Raw genomic sequence first — 26,424 nt, forward strand, 5'->3', positions numbered from 1 at the left:
TACGGTGTGGGGGGAGTCCAGGCTGTTGTTGCGAAAATAACGTGCTGCCAGTATTTCCCGCCGAGCGAATGCGCACATAAGCGCCCATGCTCTTTCTTCACGTGCGGCTTCATTCCAAACAAGATTACTGGCCATCTGGCATCTCCGTTTACCTCGCCGGGCTCTTACCTACCTTTCCGAGGCCGGCGCGTGAAGCCAGCTGGCGCAGGACGGGCCGGCAACGGAGCACAGCGAGGCTTCCTTCCTGCCACCTGTCACCGCGCAGCTCCCCTCACGGCTGCTGGCCTCGCGCGGAGCCGAGACCAGCTGAGGGGCGGCAAAGAGCCGCACACGCGCAAAGCGAAATTCCAGGCGAGCGGGCACGCGCCGCCAGAGGCCGCCTGCGAAAGAGCGAGCGAGTGACCGGAGGTAGGAATCAGCGGGCTTCTAGGACCCTACGTGGCCAACTCCGTGAGACGTCACAGCCCCGGGCCTCCCTCCTTTCCCTATTCCTTTTCTCCCCCCACCCCCGAAAGCGTTGAGATGCTCAGTTAGGAGGACTCGCGCAAGTCGGCGAGCAGCTCCCTCAAGTCACGTGGCCCCGGAGAAGCCGAGGGCGACGCAGAAGCGCTTGCACGTCAGGGTGACGCCACAGCGTTTCTTCCTCAAATCTCTCGGCGAACAGGGGTGGCGGTGGAGGAAATCTTTGCGGAATACTTTGCGCGTGCGCAGCGCGTAGCTGTCAACCGCGGACGAAACAACAAGTCCCACTGAGGGAGGGACCGCGAGTGAGCGGCGACGCGCAGATAGTTGTGACTCGCGGAGGAAGTGCGGCGGCACTGCCCGGCGGCGCTCTCGGCCCTGTGCCAAGGCTCTGGCGTGCAGGTAACGAGGGAGGCGGCAGCCGGCTGTTGAGGGGGGCTTGGCCGGAGGACGGGAGGAGAGTGTCCGCAGCAGGGCTGAGCAACAGGTGGAGGAGGAGGAAGAGAGGAAGCCGCAATGGGGCGCCGGCCGGCTGGAGGAAGTCGCGTGCTGGGTGGGGGGCTCGAGAAAACGGGCCCCGGGCGGTGAGCAGGACGGAGGGGGGGCAGAGAAGCGGGGCGGGGAGGCCGCGTCGGGGACGAGGATGTCGGTCGTGGTCTGTGGACCTGCCGGGGCGGGCGGAGCCTGAAGGGGCAGGGCAGGGCAGGGCGCACGCACGCCGCAGCAGCGAGGCGGGGGATGTTCGCGGAGAGTCGCTGGAAGCAGCTGAGGAAACGCGGAGCCCCGTCTGAGAAGTTACAAAAACCGGCAGTTGAGCGGAGAGGGCGGCCCGAGCCATTCCCCCAGCAGTGAGGCGAGTCTGTCCTCGGGAATGGGGTCGCCGGGTTAAGGGGTGTGAGGCTGATGAGAGTTCCCTAGAGCGAAGTTTTGCTTTCAAGTTCTGTTTGTCCAGAGCCCTCAAGCATAAGTGTCACCTAGGAAAGCAGTCTGTACGGTACAGCTGTCGTCTTGCTTTTGCGCTCAAGATGCCCCAAAATGTTGTCCCTAGGCGTTTACTTCGGGGGAGTTCCTGAAAACAAGAAAGTGCTTATGTTTCGCCCTTAGTGACAAGTCTTTATAAAACTATGGTATTCATAGCTTGTGGATTTTTCTTTGTTGGAGGTTAGAATAAGCTGAGTGCAAGATACCTTTGGGGGGTGAAGTTAACTCTAGAAAGTGATAGTTATCCATTATAGATTGAGTACCAGATTTATACTGTGTAAACAGAGTATGGTTTATCGCCATGTTTCTTACTAAAACCTGTAGTATTATTGTAGCATAATTGTTATTTGAATAATATGTCACACACTATGGCCAGGTATTCAGCCCTGAATGGTTATATCCCAAGTCTGTATAAAAAGTACAGAACATTTTGTGAGAACTTAAAGTAATCAGAGCACACTAAATTCTGAGGAATTTAGGTGTATCCTATATATGAAAATGAGCGCAGCTGAAATTGAGATCTTGTTTTACATATTTAAAATACTTATACTACTATATCTTTTTAAGCTCCCTGTGGCTAACAAAGCAGCCACAAGTTACAAACAAGTTTATCATTATCCACATGACAAAATAATGGACCTCTGTACATTAGGGAAACTCCTCGTTCATTACAGTTACTGTGTTAAGAGATGCTTTTATTTTCTTTCATGTATAAGGAAAACATTTTGTAAAGAAATCTTCTAAAAAATAAATAAGTAATAAGTTTCCAAATCTCATTGTACACACATTATGGGCAGTGTGTTATGGGAACTTAACAAAAGAAGAGCCCTGCTAGATCAGACCAAAAGTTACTCTAGCCCAACATTTTGTTTCCAGGGCTTCCAACCAGATGCAACAAGGAAGCCTACATGTAATGCATGAAAGCAGCAGTGCTGCTGTTAGCTCCTAGCATTTGAAATTTCGTTCAGCCATCCTGGCAAATAGAAGAGCTATCCTCATGTGTATGTCTAATTCCCTTTTGTAGCCATGCCATGTCTGCATCTTGTTAAAGCAAACTTGTAAGTTAATAGTGTATTGTGCGAGGAGATAATTTTCTTTCTCCTGAATCTACTGCTTAATTAGGTGACCCTGAATTCCAGTATTTTGAAAGAGAGGGGGAGGAGGGAATCCCTGTTAACTTGCTCCACGTGATGCACAATTGTATTTCATCTGTCTCCCTCTGGTCATCACTTCACTGAACTGAAAATCCCAAATGTGTTTGCTGTTGCTCATAGGGAAAGTGCTCCAACCCCTTGATCATTTTGGTTGTCTTCTATACTTTTTCACCTCTACTACATTTTCTTTGACACGGGGCAAACCAGAATTGTGTCCAGTATTTCAAATATTGTGGTACTATACATTTATATGAACATATCATAATACAGGAAGTTTATTTTCTATTAGGTTTATAATAGTTAACATGGAATGTGCCTTTTTTCACTACTGTTGCATCCTGAATCAAGCCACTCACCACAAATCTTTCTGGTGAGACACAGGCAGTTCATACCCCAACTGTGGTAAAGTATTCCTTTATTTGCGAAGTTTACATTTCACCTTTCTACCCTCATGAGAGCCACCAAGAGGTTTTTTTTCACCCCAGTGTTCATCACTTTACACTACAATTGAATCACATTAGCTGTTTTGTTGTCCATTCAGCCAATTTGGAGAGATCTTTTTGGAACTCTTCCAGTTTGCTTGTAGTTTCATCTGCTTTAATAATTTGGTGTCTTGCATGAATTTGGCTTTTTTGCTTTTCATCTTCAGTCTCCGTCACTATATATGACTAAATCAATAGCACCAGTCCCAACAGAGGTCTTTGAAGGACTTTACCTACTTTCCTCCAATATCCTTTTTACTCTTCTTTTCTACTACTTTTGTCTTTAAATCGAGTTACCACTTTATGAGAGCACCCTGCTCTTGTGTGTGTTATGTGCCATCAAGTTACCGATGGCAACCCTATGAATGAAAAGCCTCCAACACGTTCTATCTCTAACAGACGTACTCAGATCCTGCAAACTGGAGGACGTGGCTTCTTTTATTGAGTCAAGCCATCTCATTTTAGGTCTTCCTTTTTTCCTACTGCCTTCTACTTTTCCTGGCATTATTGACTTTTCCAGATAATCTCTTCTCATGATGTGACCAAAGTACAATAACCTCAGTTTTGTTATTTTAGCTTCTAGGGAGGATTCAGGCTTGATTTGATCTAGTACCCACTTATTTGTCTTTTTGGCTGTCCATGCTATCTGCAAAAGTCTCCTCCAGCACCACATTAAAAATGAATCAATTTTCTTCCGGTCAGCTTTCTTCACTGTTCAACTTTCACATCCATATATAGCAATGGAGAATACCATAGTTTGGATTATTTTGATCTTGGTTCCCAGTGAGACATCTTTATCTGTAAGGATCTTAAGCTTCTATTGGGAACATGAGCAGAGTCTGGAGGACTCAATAGATTCTGACGTTTAAACTATATTCTCAAGAGTCCATCTCTAATTACATGGCTCCTTTCTTGCATTGTGATCATCTTGGTTGATTTTTTCACCATAAATAATTATGTAAACTTTCATCTAAATCTGCTGATTCAAGTTTTAATATTCTTTGTCTTGGATTTTTAATCCAATCTCCAATCCAAACCAAACCTGCCACTTGATAATATAATTTTATGTTTGGAACCGTTTTCTCTCTCTAAACATTTAAAATAAAAATGAATTTTGGCAATACATTCATTTTGATTGCTGAAATTCCCCCCAGCCATGAGATTTTTAATTTTTTACATCTAGATAAATCTGTTTGTATCAGTTTCCAGGATTTCTGATAATTTTTTTTTTAAAAAATTGTCTGTACCTCTTCAATTTCTAACATATCTAACTAGTTTTCTAATTGTCTAATTTCTACTAATATATTGTTGTTAATTTTTTTGGTGCTCTTGCTCCAATAGCTAGATTTTTCCTACTAATATCTTGGGATGTTCTCGTTTTTTTGTCTTCTTGGCAGCACCTGCTAATAGTATTCCTCTAATGAATGCTTTACTTTCCAAATTATAGCCTAGGACATTCCTTCTGTATTATTTATTTTAAAAAATTCGTTCAGCTCTTTTTTACACTTATATCATCTTGTAATAGAAGAGCATAATTTATCTCCATCTTCCTCTTGATTTTCTGATCCATTGCCAAACTACTATAGCATTATGATCAGCAAATATTTTTGGTTGAATCTCTGCTTTATCTAGATTCATTGTTAGACTTTTTGATAACTAACACATGTCTGTTATTGAATACATTTGATGCCTGTCTGAAAAAAATGTAAAATATCTGTATTTTAGATGTTCACTCTGCCAGGCATCTTCTAATTTCAGCATTTCCAAATACTGGAATACATTTTTCCACATTTAAGCTTTCTGGATCTATCCCAGATTTTTTCATCTGCTTCTGATGTTTCTGCTCTGTTTAAATTGAAGGCTTCTTAAAGGATGTAGTTGAATTAGGCACAGTTCAATAGTTTCTTTGCACTGTTGTATGTATTTTATACTTTATAATCCATATATTTTCAGACATTCTCTTACTGGTGGAATCAAACACTGCTGGGAGTCTGTCCTTGCAAAATAAATTATAGTTCCAAGGCGAGTTTTTAGAAATGAGCCAGAAGATTACAAGTTTAAAAGTCTAAAAAGAGAGAAGAGAAAAAAGAAAATAAAAATGAAATTTGGTGTGTGTGTGTGGGGGGGGGGTCAACCTTCACCAGCAAGAGCCCCTTATTCTCCACTGACTTTGTGATTAGAACCCACATGGAGCCTGAATAAATCAGCCCCCAGTCCCCCCCCCATCAATTTACTTATCAGTTGGATCTCCCCGGTAGGGAGAAGATATAAAGATAGAGGGATAAATTCTCTCTATCCTGGCATATGTATGCCTTACAGTGAGATAAGTCTAGAGCTTGAAAAATGCTCCTGTACAGGTTGCCATTTTCCTGGAAGTCAGTCTGATTATTGAATTGATTGGTTTCTTCCTTCTGATGGATTTCAAGACAAGCACCAATGTACTCCTAAAATACTTTTGTTTACTTTATGGTCAACTTAGGTTTCTTTTGCCAGAGTCTGTGTTTTTTGTTCTCCTTATTTGTGTAATACTTCTGTTTGTAAAAGGAAATCCTTTTGCCTTTTCTAGTTTTTTTTCTTTGCTTGTTGTTATTCTCTTTGATTTGTTGGTATTTTTCTCGATATATCTTTGTAAAAAGATCTGACCATGCTGAATCTTTTAAAATCAAATGCCCTCACTTGTGATAATTTCAAAAGCTTAACTGTGACTGTATTGGATTGATGGTAAACTCTACACACATGTTGCTTTTAAAGTTATTAATGATTGTTTACTTCATTATTACACACTTTTCTCCCCAGTGGGGTCCAAAAGTGTCTTATAACATTCTCCACTTCTCTGTTTTATCCTCATAATAGCCTAACAGGTAGGTTAGGCTGAGTATGTTTCATTGGCCCAAGTTCCCTTGCAGACTTTCTTGGCAGAGTAGAAATTCATACTTGGGTGTCCTAGATTGTAGTCTGGCACTAACCACTACACCATGCTCTCTCTCTCTCTCTCTCTCTCTCTCTCTTGCTCTCTCTCTTTTACTATTCTCATTGGTTGGACACTTGTATGCTGCACCATCTCATGCGCTCCATTCCACATTAAGTTGTCTTTCCTTAGTCTGCTTTATCACAAACTGTTCCAAGGAACTGTTGTTTGTCGTTCCTAGAAATGTCTCTTTGGTGTGGCCCGAATGTACACTTAGAAAGCCAGTCTTGAGGTAGTGGTTACAGTGTCAGACTAGGATCTGGGAAACCCAGGTTTTAATATTCACTCTGCCAAGGAAGCTAGCTGGATGACTTTGGACCAGTCACATATTCTCTGTCACATATTTTCTGTCTACCACACCAGGGTTGTTGTGAGGATAAAATGGAGGCAAGGAGAACGATGTAAGCCACATTGGGTCCCCACCGAGGAGAAAGATGGCATATAAATGAAGTAAAATTTTAAAAACTCAGAATAGCTGAAATTGCCCATTAGTAGGATTGACAAGAACTATCTCTCCCCCCGCCCCCCGCTCCATGGCATATATGGGCTTCCTTTCCATTCAGAAAACACACACACTTCTTCATTCTGATAGATATTCAGCTTCTGTTCTCAGCAGTACATTTCTTATCTCTCTAGGCCTCCAGCATGACATGGCCCTCAGCAGTTTATTTGCTGATGTCTGCCTCTCTCAGCAGCCCCACTCCATGACTGTAATAGTTTCTGTTATGATCTTCACTTTCTTTAGGGTGGATTCTGCTTTAATCTTTCCCTTCACACCCTCTGGGTAGCTGCCACCAGGAATATTAAATTCCAATATATTTTATTTAAGTTTTCCCTTTGGTAACGTGTTTATGCGTCAGGCTCCTTCGTGGTTCTATGTGGCCCTGAGGATAGGAATGGGAGATAACAATGACTGCTACTCTGGGATATAACAAAACAAAATAAAAGTTTATTTTTTAAGAAGCGTATTGGTTACATAAATGTAGTTCTTAGTTCTTCTAGTTGCTTCATCCAAACTCATTCACACAGATCTCTTGTAAGGCTTCACACACAGTTAGCCTCTTTCTCTAGGCTCTATATTTCTCTCACAGAGAACTCCTCAGGCAGCACACAGCTAGCCTGTTTTCTTTTCACTCTCAATCCTTTCTCAGGCACACACACAGTTTGCCTGCTTCAAATAGAATGAATATACAGTCTCACAGACACACTCAGTTCAGGCTTCCACTCTGGTTGCCTTTCCCTCACAAATACATGAACACACTCAGGCTGCACACAGCTCGCCTCTCTTGCCCTAACTGAATCTTTTTCTCTCCCTCAATAACTGAAAACTGCCTTCACTCCGCCCACTCTCTGTCATCAACCAATCATATCACTCACTCATCTCTCTCTTTCACCTCCCACTCTTCACCTATCTCACCAAACATTTAAAGACACATGCACCCATTTCTTGAAATCTTTACAGTTTCTTTGCCTGTCTTTTCTCCCTCAAGGTCAAGGTTGCCTTCAGAATATTGGAGTACAGGAGAATATAAACAGTATCCTCAGTACTAAGTTATGTTTGATGTCTGATATACCCTTAACAATTCTATAGAAAAGTTTATTCCTCTTAAGTTGCCCAGTTTGTAAGACCTTATGCTTGGCATACATGGTGACACTGCTCCAGTCCTAATATATCTTCCCTAACCTTTTCTATAGATTTCGTATAGAGGGATCACATCTCACTGCTTCTTTCTATTGTGCCAGGTTTCTGGCATTATGCAACATATCCATGTTCTCTTCTAGTGTGAAGCACTTCAGTGTTTGCATATTGGCTTAGAGGCTGCTAGCATTAACTTATAAATACACACCAAGTTCCCCTACAGTTGTTCTTCATGTTTTCTCTTTAAAGATCTGAAAGATTTTTTATCGTCAACCCTTATACTTTAATTGTCCCAAAGTTGATGCTTCTCAGTTCCCATTCACTCTCTTCCTGTGCAAAATCATTTTGAAACCCACTGTGTCCCTCTTTTGAAGTTAAATACTAATACTCCATATCATCTTGTCTATTCATTGTGATCAGGTATATATATTTTTTAAGGGCCTCACTATAGTTGAGAAATTCCTGGAGATTTCGGATAGAACTTAAGAAGGGGAGGTTTTGGGAAGGAGGGGGGGCTCCGCAGGATATAATGCCATACAATCTGTCCTCCAAACAGTCATTTTCTCCAGGGGACATGATCTTTGTAGTCTGGGGATCAGTTGTAATTCTGGGAGTCCTCCAAGCTCTACTTGGAGACTGGTAACTGTAGGCCCTGCACATGGAATAATCAGCATTTCCATTGCTACCGTTTTGAAGGCCTTGGATGTTAACTGGGTTGTTATTTGCTTTAGTAGGCCACTCTGAATAAGCAACTCATAAACTCATGAATAGTCTAGTTCATTTCAGTTGAGCCTATGAGTTTGTTTGTTGCTTACTTATTCAACATGACCTACTGAGACAATTAAGAGCTCAGTTAACACTGGATTTCAACATACTAACTAGGTATGTATTTCCTTCCTGGACTTCATAAGTACAGTGTCCACTAATAATGGTGGCATGCACAAAGACCGTCAACTTACCTCCTGTGATAGCTACCAGACTAGCTACATGGCACATGATGTACATAACTTTTATACCAGGCAGACAAGTCATCGTATGATAAACATGCCCCTCATTAATCTCTATTTCTGACTAAGAGCCAAGCTACAAGAGATGAATTACATGAGGAGCAGCACAAGAAGGGAGTTGCAGTGTTAGCCGGGAAGCTGAGTTTTAAAAGAGATTGGAAAGTTTTGTCAATTTCCCCTCTCTACAAAGCCAGGGAGTTGGCTACTCAGAGGGTTTGTTAATTTTCTCTGCCTCAGGAAGGTGCTGTCAGTTTCCCCTTCCTTCTAAGAGGCTTAGAGGAAGTAAACAAACCTTCTGAGCAGCAATCTCCCAGGCTCTGTAGAGAGAGGACATTGACAAAGCCTTCCAATCTTTTTAAAAACTCAGTTTCCTGGCTAACATTGTGACTCCCTTCACGTGCTCCTCCTTGTGTAATTCGTCTCTTGTAGCTTAGCTCTAAGTCTTCTGGTACCAGTGCCCCTCATTCCTAAAGTGGTAACCTCCCAACGAAAGTGTCATTACCCTTAAAAACTGCAGCGATGCCATTTTTTATGGCAGCAGATGACTTGTCAGTATGTGGTAGTATAGTGTTGCCAACAGGTCTGGAAAAAATATCCTGTCCCTTAATAGAGGCTTAATATGTAGAAATAGTCCTCTAAAGCTTTTCATGGTCTGGAGGTTAACATGCTTCTGTCAAAGGTAAAGGATGCCTCACTCTTCCAGGCAGTTTGCAATTCTGTTTAAATACTTCTCTCAGCTTCTGCAGTTTGGTTATCCTACCTTATCTATAGCTTCCTCCTAGCATGCACATTATCATAAACAACTATGGTACTCAATATAAAACACTGGCTACCCATGATTGACTCTTGTTAAATATCTAGTTTAGTCTTTTTATTTAAAAAATTAATTTTTAAGAGTCTTAAAGTTCGGATAGGTTTGATTTTTAAAGTAGGGGCAGGGCTTTCGTATCCTGGTACCATCACAAAGGCATTTAATTTAGGCATAACTTTTTTCTGTACTTCATCCCTGGGGTGGGCATCCTAATATGAAGCTGTAGCTTCCCTACAAACTGTCTGTAAATATATAATTGGCTAACCATAGTTCTTTTTATAGCCAGCTAGGGTTAGATGGGCTAGCTTCAGAGAGTGTGTATAGCTAACATGCTCTCAGCTGACAAGAATGCCTACCTCAGCAGATATGAATGAGATTCTCTCTATATGTGAACAAAGGTCTTAAACTTTTTGGGAGACTAGAAATCTTACCCTTTTACACTTTTATTTTCAGGCTTTTTCTGCTTTTGGTCTTCTGGGCCTTGAAAAAGGAGTGTGATAAGTTATAGCGTTAGCTGTCTAACACGGTACAGGCAAAGGATGAATTGGCAGACCTTTATCGAGAGAGCGTTTTGAAGTATAAATGTACTTTTTTAAAAACATTGTTAGTGGAACTGCCAGGTCCAGGATCCTTTACTTTTAAAACCGCTTCACAAAAGAGTAAATTTCACTAGGTATATTTTTTCTTAAAGTTTTCTTAAAGTTATGATGATGAGGAAGAGTGCTGTTCTTGCTGTAATTCTGATTGTTACGCAATGCTTGAAGGTTCAGGAGTTTTCTCAGGTTTTGGATCATGCCGCTTCAACAGTGAACAAGTGATCTAGATAAGCTGCAACCTGCTTTTGTGAAATGTACAATATTACTTTTGGGAATTTTGCCCAACACTTCTGAATGGTAAAGTGAGCAGCTTAGTGTACTATTCAATTTCTGTATAGAGTGTGTAGGTGATAATGTGTGTAGGTGATACATTTCTGTCTCTATGCTCTGCAGTATTCTGCAAAGTAATCCTCCCCCCCCCCCCCCGGTCTGATGTAATTAGCAGACGCTTTTAAGCAATTGGTAATGTGTTAATTTTTTTTAAAATAAATGCAGCAGAGAGGCAAGTAGTATGCTGTTAAAACAAAATGAGTTATTGCAATTTATTAACAATGCAGTATTTTGCTAGGCTGTCTTTTGACAATCGGTTTCCTTGGTAAGCCCCAAATTTTAGTATTGTGAGAGATGGAGAAAAAGTGCTCTCTGTCTACTTTTGCCAGCACATGTATAATTTTATAAACCTCTGTCATCTCTAGGTAGGGTTTCCAGGCTTCCTGCTGTGGTGGGAAGCCTCCGCAACCCACGTTGTGGCAACCTACGTTGGCCACTGCCACTCACAGCAGCAGTGTGAAAAAAATAATTTTAAGAAGTCAGTATTGTATGTATTACACCTGTTTTACGGTAGAATTTATGGCAATTCCTAGAACTGTCCAATGTCACTTTTGGGTTTTCCCTGGAAGTGATGTTGTGCTGCATATGATGCTACACTAAGCTTGGCTTTGAAATCCTCAGGAGCTTTTGGAAGTGAGGCCAGTGATGCTGCAACATCACTTTCAGTGGCATAACCGTAAATGACATCACAGTGTCACTATAATGCTCTAGCAATCTCCCTAAACTCTACAGCAATGTCACTCTCCCCTCCTCCTAAATTTCTTCTGCCGCTGCACTGGGCAGATCATACCTCCCCTTTGGTGTCTTTTTTCTAAACTTAATAGTCCCACCCTTGTCTCATAGGAAAGATGCTCCACCCCATCAAACTGAAGTGCCTTGTCTTTGGAAAAATAAATGCTTCCCCTCTCCTAAGCATATACTGTAATAATAGATGTTGTGTGGAATGTGGTATTGGATATGCCATGAGATCTAGAGTTGCCAGGACCTGTGTGTGTGTGTGTGTGTGTGTGTGTGTGTGTGTGTGTGTCGGGGGCAGGGACCTGTCTTGTTCCTGAAGCAGTTCCTTGACATACAGAAATTAGTACCTGAAGCATTCCATCATGGCATATAAATACTACCACTTGCTATTATCTGCAGAGCAGATATTAAATTCACAGGAATCCAGGTCAATAAAGCTGGCCACCCCACAGATATTCATAGGGTGAACAATGACAAAGTTCTTCCTTATCCCAATACAATCCTTGTTGAATCATTTAGTAAATGTAAAGATTTAAAAACATGGTATTACTACTTATTTGCCAGAAATACTGACCAAAATGGTGATGGAATATAATCCAGAATCTCTTTCTGCAAGGTAAGCAGGGTTATCAGTCTTCTCACTACAGTGGGAGGCCTCCTGGCAAATCTCTTTGATAGCACCATTGGGAGGAATTTGGGAGTGCACCAGAGTTGTGTAGTATGCTGACATCACTTCTGGTTTAAACTGGAAGTGACAAGGATGCTCTAGCATCACTTTTGCAAAGACTCTATGGCAAGAAACTTACCTTGCTGGGGGGGGGGGACCTTGCCAGCAACATGCTGCCCTCACTCCCCAGGTGCCCAGAAGTAATGTCAGCACACCAGGAATATTCTAGCATTTCACAAAAACTCTGTGGTAAAACAGCATTTCACAAAATACTCTATGGTATATTTCTGGCAAAGTCCCCCCCAGCAAGGTAAGTTTCTTGCCATTTGCAGAGGCAACCTGGAATCCCTATTGGTGAGAGTAGCAGCAGTAGCAGTCTTATTGATCCACTCACCTGTAGGCTTAGAGTGAAAGTTAATTGCTCGTTAATTGCTTTATGTGATACATGTACATGCGACCTTGCATACGTAGTCACAGTTACAATAGTATCTTGAACTTGAAGTACTTCATTACATGAATATTCCAGAAAATTAGTTTTTTAAAATCACACACACACTTATCTTCTTGATCAGCTTAACTTTATAACTACTCCCCTGTAATCTGCATTTTGGCCATATTATGTACCCCACCCCCACTCCACCTCGCTTTGTTCTGCTTTCCAACAGTTATATTTTTGTTCTTAGAATCCAATGAATCTAAAGCGCCTACTGCCAGACTGTTATATTTACACAATATAATGAAAAACAAACTGCCACAAAGAATTTAATAAATTAGTGTTTGGCATGGCAGGTGGCTGAGAGGTATATCAAATTCCAAGGTGGTTCCCCTTTGAGCGGGTTCCTTATTTGGCCGTCAGCGTAAGCAGTGTTCTAAATGGCATCTACTGCCGTGAAGGCTACTAATGCTTTTAAAGTTCCAAGGCTGGACTTTAAATTTTCTCATTTGAACATCTAATCAAAGCAGTTATTTCTTAAGCAGTGTAATCAGTACAATTGTAACAGTTAAACTTCTAACAAACGCATACTTAGCAGTCTGCAATACTATCTTGATATTTGGCAGAGGGGTAAGTTAGAAGTGCTTCTGGATTTGAGTAGCACCATTATCCTACTATATAAAAGGCATGAGAACTTGTGGAAGTGATTCTGTACTCAGATGGATATTTATTATCAATTCTGTGGCTGATATGACATCTATCGAAATTCTTTATCTGAGCTATATGATATGGACATACCATAAGAGATGTATCTGCATGTTAGTAAGCATTTGGAATATAGGACATTTATAAAAAATTTATATGGAACGTACTTCTAAGAAATGGTCACAGGGAACTTAGAGGCTTCACTTTTATTCTGTTTTTTATGTTTGCGAGAGGTCTTTTACTAGTATTTAAAGATGCCCTTTATAAAATAACAAATGGGAGACCCACAAGGACTTGCGTGAGACATCTAATTTTCTGCTCCCCACTATATCCTCTTTACCTTTCCTGACCCCCAGAGCCTCTTCCCTTTTCCTGCTTCTTTCTCTCCTTCCCACTCACCTTTGTTGGCCCCCATCTTCACCTCCCCCCTAGCAGCCTTTCCCCTGTGTCCTGTTGTGTGGTGCTGGCTTAGCCAGGCTCAGTTCATGTGGTGGAGAATCTGCAAGAACTTGTGGAGGAGTACTTCACTTTTCTCTGTATCCCCTTCCCTGCAAGATTTACTTTTTCCCTTCTGGCAGCCTTCATATGCTCACCTTTCTCTCCGTCAAACTCACTCAACTATCTTTTACCTGTCCCCCATCTTCTATTTTTATTAATTTGCTTCATTTACACACTCCTTTCCCCATAATGGGCACCCAAAGCAGTTTACATTGTTCTCCTGGCCTCCATATTAACCTCACAACAACCCTGAGAGGTAGGTTAGGCTGAGAGTATGTGACTGGATCAATGTCATCCAGCGAACTGTTCTGAGAACCTATTACTTTAGGCATGCTGGGCTGTCCCTGGTGGACAAAACCTGGAAATAACCACACTGTTCCTTGTAACCAGAAATTTTTATTTAACATGCACAGGCTCTGGGAGTCTCCTACTACTCACATCACAACTTGTTATGTTCTTTTGTAACAAAAAGAGCAGGAACAAGGAGCCAATAGAAAACTTACAACACAGCTCATCTCCAAATATGGGGGAGTGAACATTAACCCCAATGTTGCTATTCTACTCTTAAGCCTGGTTTGTCTCCTTATATGTGAAGATTGACAGCTACTTCATTGTTGCCAGTTTACCCTTGGACCAAGTGTATGTGGCTTGCTTTTGCACTTAAGGCTCCACATTAGACTTATGTCAGGGCTTTAATTAAATTTCTCAGGACAAAATTTCCACATCAGAGTGGTGATTCCAACCTAGGTCTCCCACATCCTATTCTAAAACTCTAACCACTATACTACACTGGCTCTTGGGGAGGAGTGCTGAGTAGCCAGCAGCCAGGCCTGGGTGAGTCATGCAAGTCATATCATTATTAAGTCATCTGGTGGTTGCTTTTGTGCCTGACCCTGGTGATTCCTCCCTCAAAGGGCCAAACAGCTCTGGAAAGGGCCCTGCCCCCTCTCCCTGCCTTTTACTGACAAAAACCAAGTCTGAATACTGTTATGGTTGCAACAGCCACTGAGGGCATCTAATTCTTAAAGCTACAGAGGCTCCTTTTATCATCCTTAGGTTTTTTTTAATTTTTTTTTTAGATTTTAGATTTTTCTGCAAACCTCTGGGATGTTTTTTAGGTGTGTAGGAAGTTCTGTCTTGTCCATTCATGCCCATAGTCTCTGGATCCACAGATCAGGACTGCTTGGCTATTATGTAAATTATAAATTACTGATGCAAAGTAAGATGTTCTTGCAAACCTCTGGGGTGTTAGCTGCACTGGGAATGAAGGTAGTATCATAGAACTGAATAGATAACAGAAGAACTCTTTATCCTTGGCACATTGGAAAAAGTTAAACGTTTATAAAATACTAATAAATACAGCTTGCACTCTTCAACCATAGATGCATCCATGGCTGTCAGTAAAACAACTAGGGATGCCAGACCCCGGTGGGGGCAGGGGATCCCCTTCCCCACCCCCCACCCCACACTTACTTGGCCAGCGGGGTGTGTGTGTGTGTGCGCACCTTCTGTGGGTGCTCCCCTGCAGCGCTGCACACTCCTGTGCTCAGCAGCCGCCTGGATCGGGCCTGTTTTGGACTGGATCAGGGCTGCTGCAGAGCACGAGAGCACTCCTGCGCTTCACAGCGACCCCCAAATGGGCCTGTTTTGACGAAGACAGGCTTGTTTCGGGCCCATTTTGGCATGGATTGGGCCCATTTTGGCCCACTGTGGTGCACCAGAGTGCTCCCACACTCCGCAGCAGCTCTGATCCAGGCCAAAATGGGCCTGATCCGCATCAAAATGGGCCAGAAACAAGCTCGATTTGGGCCAAAATGGACCCTTTTGGGGCTGTTGCGGAGCGCAGGACTGCTCCTGCGCTCCGCAGTGGCCCAGTCTGTGCCCCTGCAGAGTGTGGGCGCATTCCCAGGGGGTGTGTGATGATGTCAACCCCCCACCCCAGGGAGCCACTCCCCTGCCAGGAGGTTAAGAGGGACTGGCAACCCTAAAAACAACCCTTACTAAATAGATTTATAATAAGAGCTGCTGCTATGACTCCCACTCCTGCAGATCCACAGCTACTTCAGAACTTCCAAAGTCTAATGAGATGAGTTACCATGTAGCAGAGAGTGGATCTCTATAATGAAGCAACATTCATGACCATTCCATGGCTGTGACAACCAAACAAAGAACTTTTCCCAGCGTAAGTGCAGTATTGCAACTACAAAAATTAATGTTAACTAAGAAAAAGGAACAAGATTCGAGACCAGTAGCACCTTAAAAGACCAACTAGATTTCTGGAGTATAAGCTTTCGAGAGTCAAAACTCCCTTTGTCAGATAAGAAAAATATCAACAGGCCGTAGCCTGAAGGATGGCAGCTGGTTTGTATCTGTGCAAGTATTGCTGTAGCAGCAAAGTGCTCAAGCTTCCCAAACTCTATGCTGCCAAGGTATCTTATCTATCTTATTTACTTTATTTTACTCCATTTATAGGACACCTTTCTCACTGAGACTCAGTTCAGATTACAAAATACAGAAAACAATTACCATCCAATAAACAATGCAATAGTAATAGGACTGCAAAGTTCAAAAGCTGTGCAAACAATAAACTGCCTGTGGCATGAAGCACCATAATGCAGAAAGATGCTTTGGTAGTCACAACAATCAAAGTACTATGAAGACATGAGCTTAGTTCATTTTTAATTGATTCTTCTGGAAGTACAGCTCAGTCAGAACTCATCATTACAGAACAGCATTAGTTTGGATGTAATTTGCTAATACACATCACAGAAAGCAAATTCTTTTCTGCAATGTACTTTCAGATGACTTTCAATCTACTGTAAGATCATTGAAGCTTAAGGTATTGTCTTATTTCCTTGTCATTTGAAAATACAAGATGACATAGGATATTTAATAGCTTGACAGCTTTGACTCTTGCAAAGGTTTGTGCTCAACAAAAGATGATCCTCTTAGCTCTACATGCTTAGAAGAAAGTCACAGCTGGCATAAAGTAATTTGGACACGTGAGACTTGGTTAACTGAGTCTGGAGGCCTTTTTTCTTTGTTATGAGATAGAAGTAGTGTAATGTTATATTCTGTTTTGCTCTGATTGAGAATAGAACACTTAATTAACCGTGATGTACAGTATATCCTAGATGTTGTTCTGTAAACCTGGGTAATTATTACTGTATTTCTTTTGCCAGTTTTCCTTTCTACTCCTTACTCACAATTTCTTTCAAATTTGGTGTGGCTGGGTTCATCAGTTTAAACACTTGCGAAATAGAAAATTGTCATGACTAAACGAAAAATGTATAGAGCTACTCAAATGGTAATTACGTCGTAAAGGCTAAACCCTTTGGTAATTTTATGAACCCATTAGTAGGTATGGTCTAACAAGTGCAGCAAGGCTAAAACGATTTCTTATCATTACAACCTATTGAATCACATCCACTCTAAAAAGAATCAAATTTGCCCTGAATGAAGGAGAAGTTAAATTAGTATTTTCTATTGGTTTGCTAGAACCATTTTGGTTTCAGAATTGCAGAGCAGAGGATATGAGCTGCTTTGAAATGGGGTGGTATAATTTATGGATCAGGGAAATTGGTGGGATGGTGTAATTTGTGTCACAGTATAGTTTTAAACATGATAACTTTTTGTAGCAGTAGTTGATAAATCAAGCTCATCTGCTTTTTGTCGGTAGTGTCTAAAAACATAGATATTAGAGGGAGCAGGGTTCCCCAATGTGTTGCCTGTGGGCACTGTGGCTCTCACCGAGCCTGTCAGATTGTGGATGAGGTCGTTCTAAGACAGAGTTGGTTATGGGCTACCTCACTGAAGTGAAAGAATTTTCTACTGGAGAATCAAGAGGGACTGGTAAACACATGTGCTTTTCTTAGTCACTGTGTAGTACCATTCCCCCTTCAGGCTTTCCTTATTCCCAGGAGGTATGAGGAGGGAGGTATTCCATTTGGCTCTGCCTCCTTCAGCAGCCATTTTGGGGTGGCGCTTGCCACGTTCTCTCAAAGGCCCTTTTCGCACTTACGGTTTAAACCGCCATTTATGAGCATTCGCCCCGATCGCAGTGGCTTCGGCATTGCACCTGTTCATTTCACACTGTCCACTGCAATTTCGATTTGGTGTCTGTGCTTCATTTCAAAACCTTGGTGCAATTTTGGGCTTTTGGGGCCTTGCAATTCACGTCACACTTTTTTTAAAAAAATTGAGCATGCGTAGTAACGTTGCAATGTTGGAACCCTTCCCCCCTTTTTGCTGATTGGGCTGTCCCCTGCCCACCGGAGAGGCAATTGGTGGCAGAGTTCTGGGGGAAAACATATACCACTCTCATTTTTTTAAATCAAGCCAGGAAAGGGTTAAAATGCTGCCGATTAATCTCCTCCCAGGAAGCAGAGGCTTGTTTCCAAAGGGCTGTGCAAAATGCTTGGGTTTTTTCCCCCTCTTTGGCAAAGTCTGAAACATGCCTGGGAGGGAGGGAAAAGCAGCCGTTTATCCTTTCCTGGCTTTTAAAGCCAGGAAGAAAGTGCAGGAACATTACAACCTTGCAACCCATTCTTGTCTTTAAAAAAAAAAAAGAATGTGTGTGCATACCCTAAGGGAGGAAGGAGAAAGCAGCTATTTAACACTTTCCTTGATTTTAAAGCTAGCAGGGAATTAGCAGCAAGCTTAGGAATCATTCCTGGCTTTTGAAAAAAAATAAAACAGCATGCATACCGGGAGGAAGGAAACCAACGAAGAAGCAGCCTTATGACCCTCAGCTCGCTTTACTAAAAAAAATGGTGGACAAGGAGTTCAGAGAGCTGAGGAGGGTGGGAGTGGTTAATTCTGCACAAACCAATCAGCTCCCAGGGAAAAGGAGAGGGGGGAGAAGAGAAGCAAAAAGGAGGCAAAAGTGTTCACATTAGCAAAATGCGGGCCAGCTGCTAGTCAGCAGCGAACTTAAAAAAACATCGGGATATGTCCGCAGGGGGAAAAATCGGGGATACAGCGGACAAAAAGCGAGACTGCATCCCATGACTGCTTTTAAGTGTGAAAACCTTGCAAACATGGGATGTGGAACAGGTACAAACGCACTCTAAAAAACGAGTGCGAAATGTACCATTATTACAAAGGTGCTTGCAGGCTTTTAAAAGGGCCGGGAACTGTGTTAGAGCTTGAAGAATATTAGTATCTGCAAATTTAGAAGTCAAATATATTTGTTCTAACTATGAACCTTCTACAAGGTAGAATTGTAACAATTATACTTTCCAGATATAAACTGCATGATGCCTATCACACAATCCTAATTCACTTTTACTTTATATTTTGACCTATTTTCAACTTTCTCACATGTGTTTTTAGCAGTTACCCTTCCTAAGCTACGTTTCATATTCTCAAATATCGTCTGTTGATTGGAACTTTTTCAGATTCAAGCAGTTAATAACTACAGGTTTACAGGATTGTTCCTTTTTAAATTGATAAAAGCATATTGCTAGATTTGTAAAAGTATAAAATTATAACTTTAATTGCTATTAGTTTGCTAAATCTTTGTTTTTCCTTGTCCATAGGTGAAAATAAATTTATTGATGTAAAAAACAGATTTTGAATCAGCAGGTAAATACTATACTTCTAGTCTTTCCATACCTTCCCCTCTTATTTTATTCAGAATTGTTTGGATGACTAAGTAATGTATTTCCTTTGGAGATGGGCACGAACTGAAATACGAACCAAAGTTCATGATGAACCAGACCGGTTCGTGAACTGGTGGTTCATCAGAGCCCATTTCTGATGAACTGCCATGAACTTTAGGCTGGTTCGTTTGGTTTGTTTTTTGGTTCATCACTGCAGACAGCCTGGCGCCGATCAATCAGTTTTTCTAGGCAACAGGGGATGGACTTCATGCAGACCTTCTGCTTGCCCAGAAGTGGCCTTCTGCTGACCCGGAAGTGACTGATTCGCAAACTGGGGAAGGTTCGTGAAAGTTTGTGGTTCCTGAAATGCGACGAACCATACAGTTTGTTTTTTTCCGGTTCATGCCCTGCTCTAATTTCCTTCTAAACTTTTAATCTGTGAATAGTAAATATATACATGCAGGATGTACTTTTATTGTTTGGGATGTAGCAGAGCACAAATAGAGTTTGCTATCAAATGATTTTAAGTATACATTCTTATTGAGTTAAAAACTGTATCCTGCATTTCAGAAAATACAGTAAAGCATCCCACAATAAAATCTTAGAAACAACAATTTCAATACCACATTTCAAATGAAAGCTTTATATAAACAATTGATAAAATGCTATCAGAGAAAAGAGGAGAAAACCCACATAACAATAGAATTTCTATATGCCACAGTCAGCAATTAAAATTCGAAGTGTAAAGCCATAACCAAAAAGGCAAATAACTATGTGACCATTCGCAACACTGGGATTACATAGTTGCTAAAGAGAAGGAAACACTCGGTGTGTGTGTGTGTGTGTGTGTGTGTGTGTGTGACAGAATTATAGTTTTGTTCTATTTATATCTTATGTTTTATTTATCAAGAACTTAAAGTAGGTAAGCAGTTCTGTCAGTTTTAATGTTAGCTTTTTTTAAAAAAATGAAGGGGCGTGGCCCTTCTATTCATGGGTACAATGTAGAAGGATCTCCATAATTGATATACTTTATAGCTTGCATTCCTTGGATGAGCACAAAACAAAGCGCTAGATTATAATCTGGGAACTGAACAGAGGCCTTGCTTTAATAGTCTGGTATTCTTGCATCCATTGCATGTGCAGCCAGAGTAGGAGGGGGAGAATGCGCTGCTTTGTACCCTATGGAAGGCCCTCTGTATGTGAATTAGATATCAAAGCCCAGAGTTTAATATGCATAATACTGTGTGTCTTTCTGTAAAATATTATTGGGATAACCAATACTGCAGCAAGTTAAATCACATTATTGGTCATTCATCTGTATAAATGATCACATTGAAATAATGGAGGCCAAGATGCAGAATTAAGCAAGCAATGTAACCTTCAGACTTTAGGGCTTATCGATACCTTTGTATTTTGTTCAATTAAAAGAAAATCTTGTCAAGTATTGCTTCTGTGTTCCAGCAGGCTTTGTTCCTTATAGGGTTGCCAACCTCCTGCTGGAGGTTACAGCTGAACTACAGAGATCAGTTCCTCTGAGAAAAACAGCCTGCTTTGGATGATGGTGTCTGTGGTATTACACCCCACTAGAGTCTCTTTGCCTCTCCAAACCCTGCCTTTCCCAAGTTCCATCTCCATTTGCTGCAGCATAGTAGTTAAGTGGTTCGGCTGCAAGTCAGCACTCTGCTGGTTTGAATCCCACTACTGCTATGAGCTCAGCAGGTGGGTAAACCTCTCAGACCCAGCTCCCAAGCTGCTCTGTGGGGATAATAAATTGACAATGTTTACTGCTCTAACTAGGCAATAATCTGGGTAGAAGAATGGTATATAAGCACATTGTTATATCTCCATGAGTTTCCTAGTTCCCTATTTCCTTATCTATTTGTACTATATACAAGCAAACAGCAGTGCAGCAAGAAAGAGATACAAAATGGTCACTTCCCTTAGATATAGCTATGTGGATATTGCACATTTATCAGTCACTTTAAATATTTTTACTCATCTCTGCCTAACCATAATAATTGTTCACTTATCAGCAGGTGGAACTTTGAGCATCATGGCTGCTCTACCATTGGATGCCCCTCCAAATGCAAGCTGTAAAATTATGACTTTTCGGCCTTCAGTGGATGAATTCAGGGAATTTAACAAGTACTTGGCTTACATGGAATCAAAAGGTGCTCATCGTGCTGGACTAGCAAAGGTAATGCCTTAACTGTAGATGAAATATTGTGAAGTTTTATGCATCATTAGTTTGGTGTAGTGGTTAGGAGTGCAGGACTCTAATCTCGAGAACCGGGTTTGATTCCTCGCTCCTCCACTTGAAGCCAGCTGGGTGACCTTGGGTCAGTCACAGCTCCTAGCTCTCTCAGCCCCACCCACCTCACAGGGTGTTTTGTTGTGGGGATAATAATGACATACTTTGTAAACCGCTTTGAGTGGGTGTTTAGTCATCCTAAAGGGCGGTATATAAATTGAATGTTGTTATTATTATTATTACTACTAAATTAAAAATAGGTTTTGTCAAATGTTATTCAAGACTTGTGCAAATATTTTAGAACCAGAACTTTTGATACTTAGCTTGTTAACTATAGTTTGAAGAGATCTTTTTATGTCAAGTGGCAAAGTGTTTCCACTGTTCTTCACAATAAAAGAATAAGAAATGAAAGATGATTGCTATTAAAAATTCATTTTCAGTCTGTGCAAGCCATAACACATTGTTCAAAGGTATTTCACGTCTTCTACTACTTGATTCTTTTAACTGGAGATTGAACCCAGAACATTTTGCAAGCAAAGCAGATTCTCTGCCGCCAAGTTATCACTCCTGCCCTCTACAGGCAAATGCTCTTCATTTGTATTACTTTGAAGCTTTTATGACTTTATGTTGGGAAGAAATTAAAAGTTATTTGTTTACAATGTATCTTACAGATTTTAGTTCTTGTTGTAGGTGTAGGGCCTCAGAATAGAACCTGGAGTTCTCTTCACATGCAAGTAATTGTCGAAGTGGCAAACTCCATGCAGTGCCAGATCTAGGGTTGCCCACGCCTGGGGCAAACCTTGCCGGCCACGTGCACGAGTGCTCCCCACACTGTGTGATGACGTCACTTCGGTGACATCATCACGCAGGGCGGGACGGAGGCAGCGTGCGGGGCTGGGAAGTCGCCCGTGCTATTTGCCTCCCTGCAGACGAATGGCGCAGGCGGCCTCGCAGCCCCCCGCGCTGCTTTCGCCTGCCCCGCAGGACAGGGGGCGGCCGGCTTGCTGGGCACCCCTGCCCTGCAGGGCAGGCAAAAGCAGCACGGGGGGCTGCGAGGCTGCCTGTGCCATTCACCTGCCCCGCAGGACAGGGGGCGGCCGGCTTGCTGCGCACCCCCTGCCCTGCAGGGCAGGCAAAAGGCAGCGCGGCCACCCGCGCCATTCGCCTGCCCTGCAGGACAGGGGGCGGCCGGCTGCCCCCTGTCCTGTGGGGCAGGCGAATGGTGCGGGTGGCCCCGCAGCCCCCCCGCACTGCCTTTTGCCTGCCCTGCAGGACGGGGTGCGTGGCAAGCCGGCTGCTCCCTGTCCTGCAGAGCACTGCTGCCTGCGCCCTCTGGCAGCTGCTCCCGGCGCCCCCTCCCTGTTGGCGCCGGGGGCAGATTACGCCCCCTGCCCCCTCTTGATCTGGCCCTGACTCCATGCTGAGTATTATTAGTAAAGGGACTGAAAATAAAACAGCCAATGTTCTAATTCCCTTCGATGGTGTGATGTCATGTGGAATACTCTGTACGGTTCCTATTGTTATGTTTCAAAAAAAGATATTGCGGAACTGGAAAAAGTACAGAAGTTGGCAACGAAGGTGATTAAGACGTTGGAGTACTTTTCCTATAAAGAAAGGATAAAAACAGGATTTTCAGTTTAGAGAAAAGACAATGAAGGGTAGATATAGAGATGTGAGGGTGCTAAAAGAAAAGAAAAATCAGAAAAAGTGCTTGTTTTTCCCAAGGGCTTTTCCCAATTTTTCTGAACTGTTGTTATTATTCCCCAATTTTTCTGAACAAGGCTGGGTGCCAGACCTGGGAGACGGAGTCTCCTCTCAGGGCTGGCAGCAGGGCATAAATGGGGCCTCTGGCTCCACCTCTCTGCACTTTACGCTTGGCTTTTTCTGCATGAACAGTGGAGCTGCACTTGGGCCTACGGTGGTTAAAGCAGCCTTCAGCCTTCACCATCAGCTGCCTTTGGCTTTCACCCCCTCGCCCTTTCATTGGGGAGCTTGGCAGTGGGGCAGAGGCTCGCAAGGTGGCAGCAGCTCCAGGGGGCTGTTAGCAGCAGCGACTCAGCTGGTTGGTGGAGGTGGCTGGTGCAGTGACTTCCAGGGCCACTTTGGTGCAGGGGACCCTTTAGCGTGGCCTCTGTTTTCTTCTCACCCTCGCCTATTAATTACTTGGTGGGCTGACAATGATCAAAATGCTGGCAGCATGGAAGAGGAAGGCTGCCCCCTCAAGAGCACAAGGTGCCTCCAGGCCTCCCAGCAGGTGTGCTGGGGCGGGGGAAGGCCAATGGCCTTTTCATGAAGTGAGCGGGCTCGGCCTGTGCCCACAGCCTAGCTCAGACTGGGGGCCAGGAGGGCCCCGCAGTGTCTCTATGTGGTCACCTGGTTTCCAGTGGGTGGGTGGGGCAGGCAGGGTGGCCAGGGACACTCAGGAACCCAGGGCGAGGCTTGCTTATCCTACCCTGCAAGGTATATTACAGGCTTTGAAGCTCCTCTCTAAGAGCGTGGAGCAACTGGGGGCCTCCGGGTTGAGAACAGCTCCTGTTACTCCTGAGCCTGTTGCAGGCCCCTCCCAGGAAGCTGGCCTGGCTACCAGAGGAAAGAGTCTGAGCAGGGGTTGCAGAGCTGTGCAGTCCCCAAATAGTAGCTCTAGCAGCCTGGAGCTGTGCTGGCTGGCCAAGAAGAAGGCCAGGAGGGGACACAGGAAGTCACAGTGGACCCAAGGCAAGGACTCAGACAGTGGAAGAACCATAGGTGAGTCGTCCTCATTGGACAAGGATGCGGACCAGGAGGAGGATTATTGGGGTGCCGTGGCATGGGTGCCCAGCCTCCTGACTGGGCTCTCCACTGGCAGGCCAAGAAAAACAAAAGGGAGGCAGGTCCCAGAGAAGTGTGGGCTACCGAGGGTGGGGAAGATGCCCCCCCACCGTGTTATCCTTTATGGATGACAAGGACACCCCCCCCCCCCCGGATTCAGCAAGGTGTGGGAGTGCATTTTGGAAGACCTGTACATGGACATCTTTACCCTAATAAATCCTGAGGTGAAGGATGGGTGGTGTTCTCCCCCCTCAAAGGGGGACAGGAAAGGTTCCAAGAAGGAAGTGGCAGAGCGCACCTTATCCAGTTGGTTGGAAGGGTACGCAGTCTTCGTGGGAGTCATGCACACGGCCTACCCTGAGAGGGGTTGGCACCTGATGAACCACATTCGAAATGTCTTGAGGACTAAGGCGCTGGTGGGGGATTCCGCTGCTATCGAGTATGATGAGGCCTTCCAAAAGAGGGCCTCTCACAACCCCAGGGCACAGTGGGAATCTCATCAGTCTGTGGCTCTGGCTCATGGGACCCCACATGCAGGGGAAGGGAGATGCTGCCAGGGTGGCAGGTGGTCCAGCAGGCTGGACAGATTGCATGGCATTTGCTGGGAATATAATCAGGGGAAGTGTCAGTGGCCATGGTTAGGCATTCTGTGAAGTTAATAGGCAGTAGATTCAAGAGGAATAAAAGGAAGTGCTAATTTACTTACTAAGCAGTTTAAATTGTGGAATACTGCCAGCAGATGTAGTGATGGCCTCAGGAATAGTTGGCTTCAAGACGCAATTAGATTCATGAAGGATAGGTCCATTTATGGCTACTAGTCATAATGGCTAAAGTCAGTCTCCACATCTAGTGGCAGTAAATCTCTGAGTACTAATGCTAAGAGGCAATATCGGGAAAGCCTTTGTCTCTCTGTACCCTGTTTTTTTGCTCTCTAGGACAGCAGGTTTGGCAGCTGTGTGAAACAGCATGCTGCACTGGATGAACTTCTGGTCTGATCCAGCAGGGCTCTTCTTTTTTTAAAAAAAATATTTTTTATTAGTTTCCATTGGGGATAGGGGAAAGAGGGGAACAAGTTTCAAAAGTATCATACATTCTGCTTGAAACATCACTCTACTTATCTACATTGTCCAGCGCTCATCACTTAACTGTGATTATTAATAAAAAGTTACAATATTGCCATCATATAATTACAACATTCGGGCCCTTATATTTATTTCTCATCCAGTTGTAGAATGGGGTCCATGGCGCAGCAAAGTCTTCTTCCATATGTCCTTTCATTAGTAAAGTCAATTTGTCTAGTTCCGCATTTTCCATTATTTTTGCTACTAGCTCCTCCTGCTGGGGTGTTACTGGTCTTTTCCAGTAAAACGCTAGTAGAATTCTTGCTCCTGTCACTGAATATATAATAAAATATTTCTGATCTTTATCCAAGTCTTCTGGTACATAATTTAACAAGAATATTTCAGGTTTCAATGGTATTGAAATCTGTAAGATTGTAAGAGTTTATGAACCATTATCCAAAATTTATATACCTCTTTGCAAGACCACCACATATGATAGAATGTTCCCTTATGTTTGTCACGTTTCCAACAGTTATTAGATACATTTTTATACATTTTAGCAAGTCTATCCAGTGTTAAATACCGTCTATAAAATATCTTATAAAAATGTCTTTAAACGCCACTGATTTAGTTAACTTAACATTCACTTTCCATATCCTGTTCCATTGTGTTGGATCAATACTATAACCTAAATTTTGTGACCATTTATTTTTAAATTCTTCTATCCCCTTGTTTTCTTTCTTCATTTGCATTAAAAATACATCTTTTTAATCAGTTTTTCATCCGAGTCACATAATAGCTTTTCAAAAGTATTTTTCTCTAATTGGAAACCTCCCAATTCTTTATCTTTGTTATATCTGGATTCTATCTGAGACCTTGACCACCAGTCTAAATTAAAACCTTGTTTCTGTAATTCCTCTTTTGTTTTTAATCTTCCATTATCATCTAACAGGTCTTTATATCTAACCATCTTGTCAACTGAAAACACATTTGGTTGTGAAAACGCTTCTAAAGGAGATATCCATTGTGGAGTTCAGCAGGGCTCTTCTTATGTTACTTTGTTATGTTAAGGACATTCTGTTCACTTTAGTGGAAAGCATATCTATCTGCACTCCGGAGAATGTATTTGCATTGTCTTTAGGGATTTTTTTTAGTGAAATGTTATCAGTATGAAACTTAAATTAATATTTGGTTTGATAGCTGGGTTGTGTGTATAATAACAGGTGGCAG

At 42.7% G+C, this 26,424-nt stretch overlaps 1 protein-coding gene across 1 annotated transcript in view; it reads left to right on the forward strand.

Annotated features, from left to right (window-relative positions):
- Window positions 1–744: 744 nt before the first annotated feature.
- KDM4C (lysine demethylase 4C) overlaps window positions 745–26,424 on the forward strand; it is a 385,835-nt gene continuing 360,155 nt past the window's right edge. Inside the window, exons 1-2 of the mRNA XM_054986639.1 lie at window positions 745–864; window positions 21,108–21,271. Of these exons, the coding sequence (XP_054842614.1) occupies window positions 21,128–21,271 (144 nt within the window). The 5' untranslated portion in view covers window positions 745–864; window positions 21,108–21,127. The remainder of the gene's footprint in view (window positions 865–21,107; window positions 21,272–26,424) is intronic.

Source organism: Eublepharis macularius, chromosome 8 (genome assembly GCF_028583425.1).
Source record: "Eublepharis macularius isolate TG4126 chromosome 8, MPM_Emac_v1.0, whole genome shotgun sequence".
Lineage (NCBI taxonomy): Eukaryota > Metazoa > Chordata > Lepidosauria > Squamata > Eublepharidae > Eublepharis > Eublepharis macularius.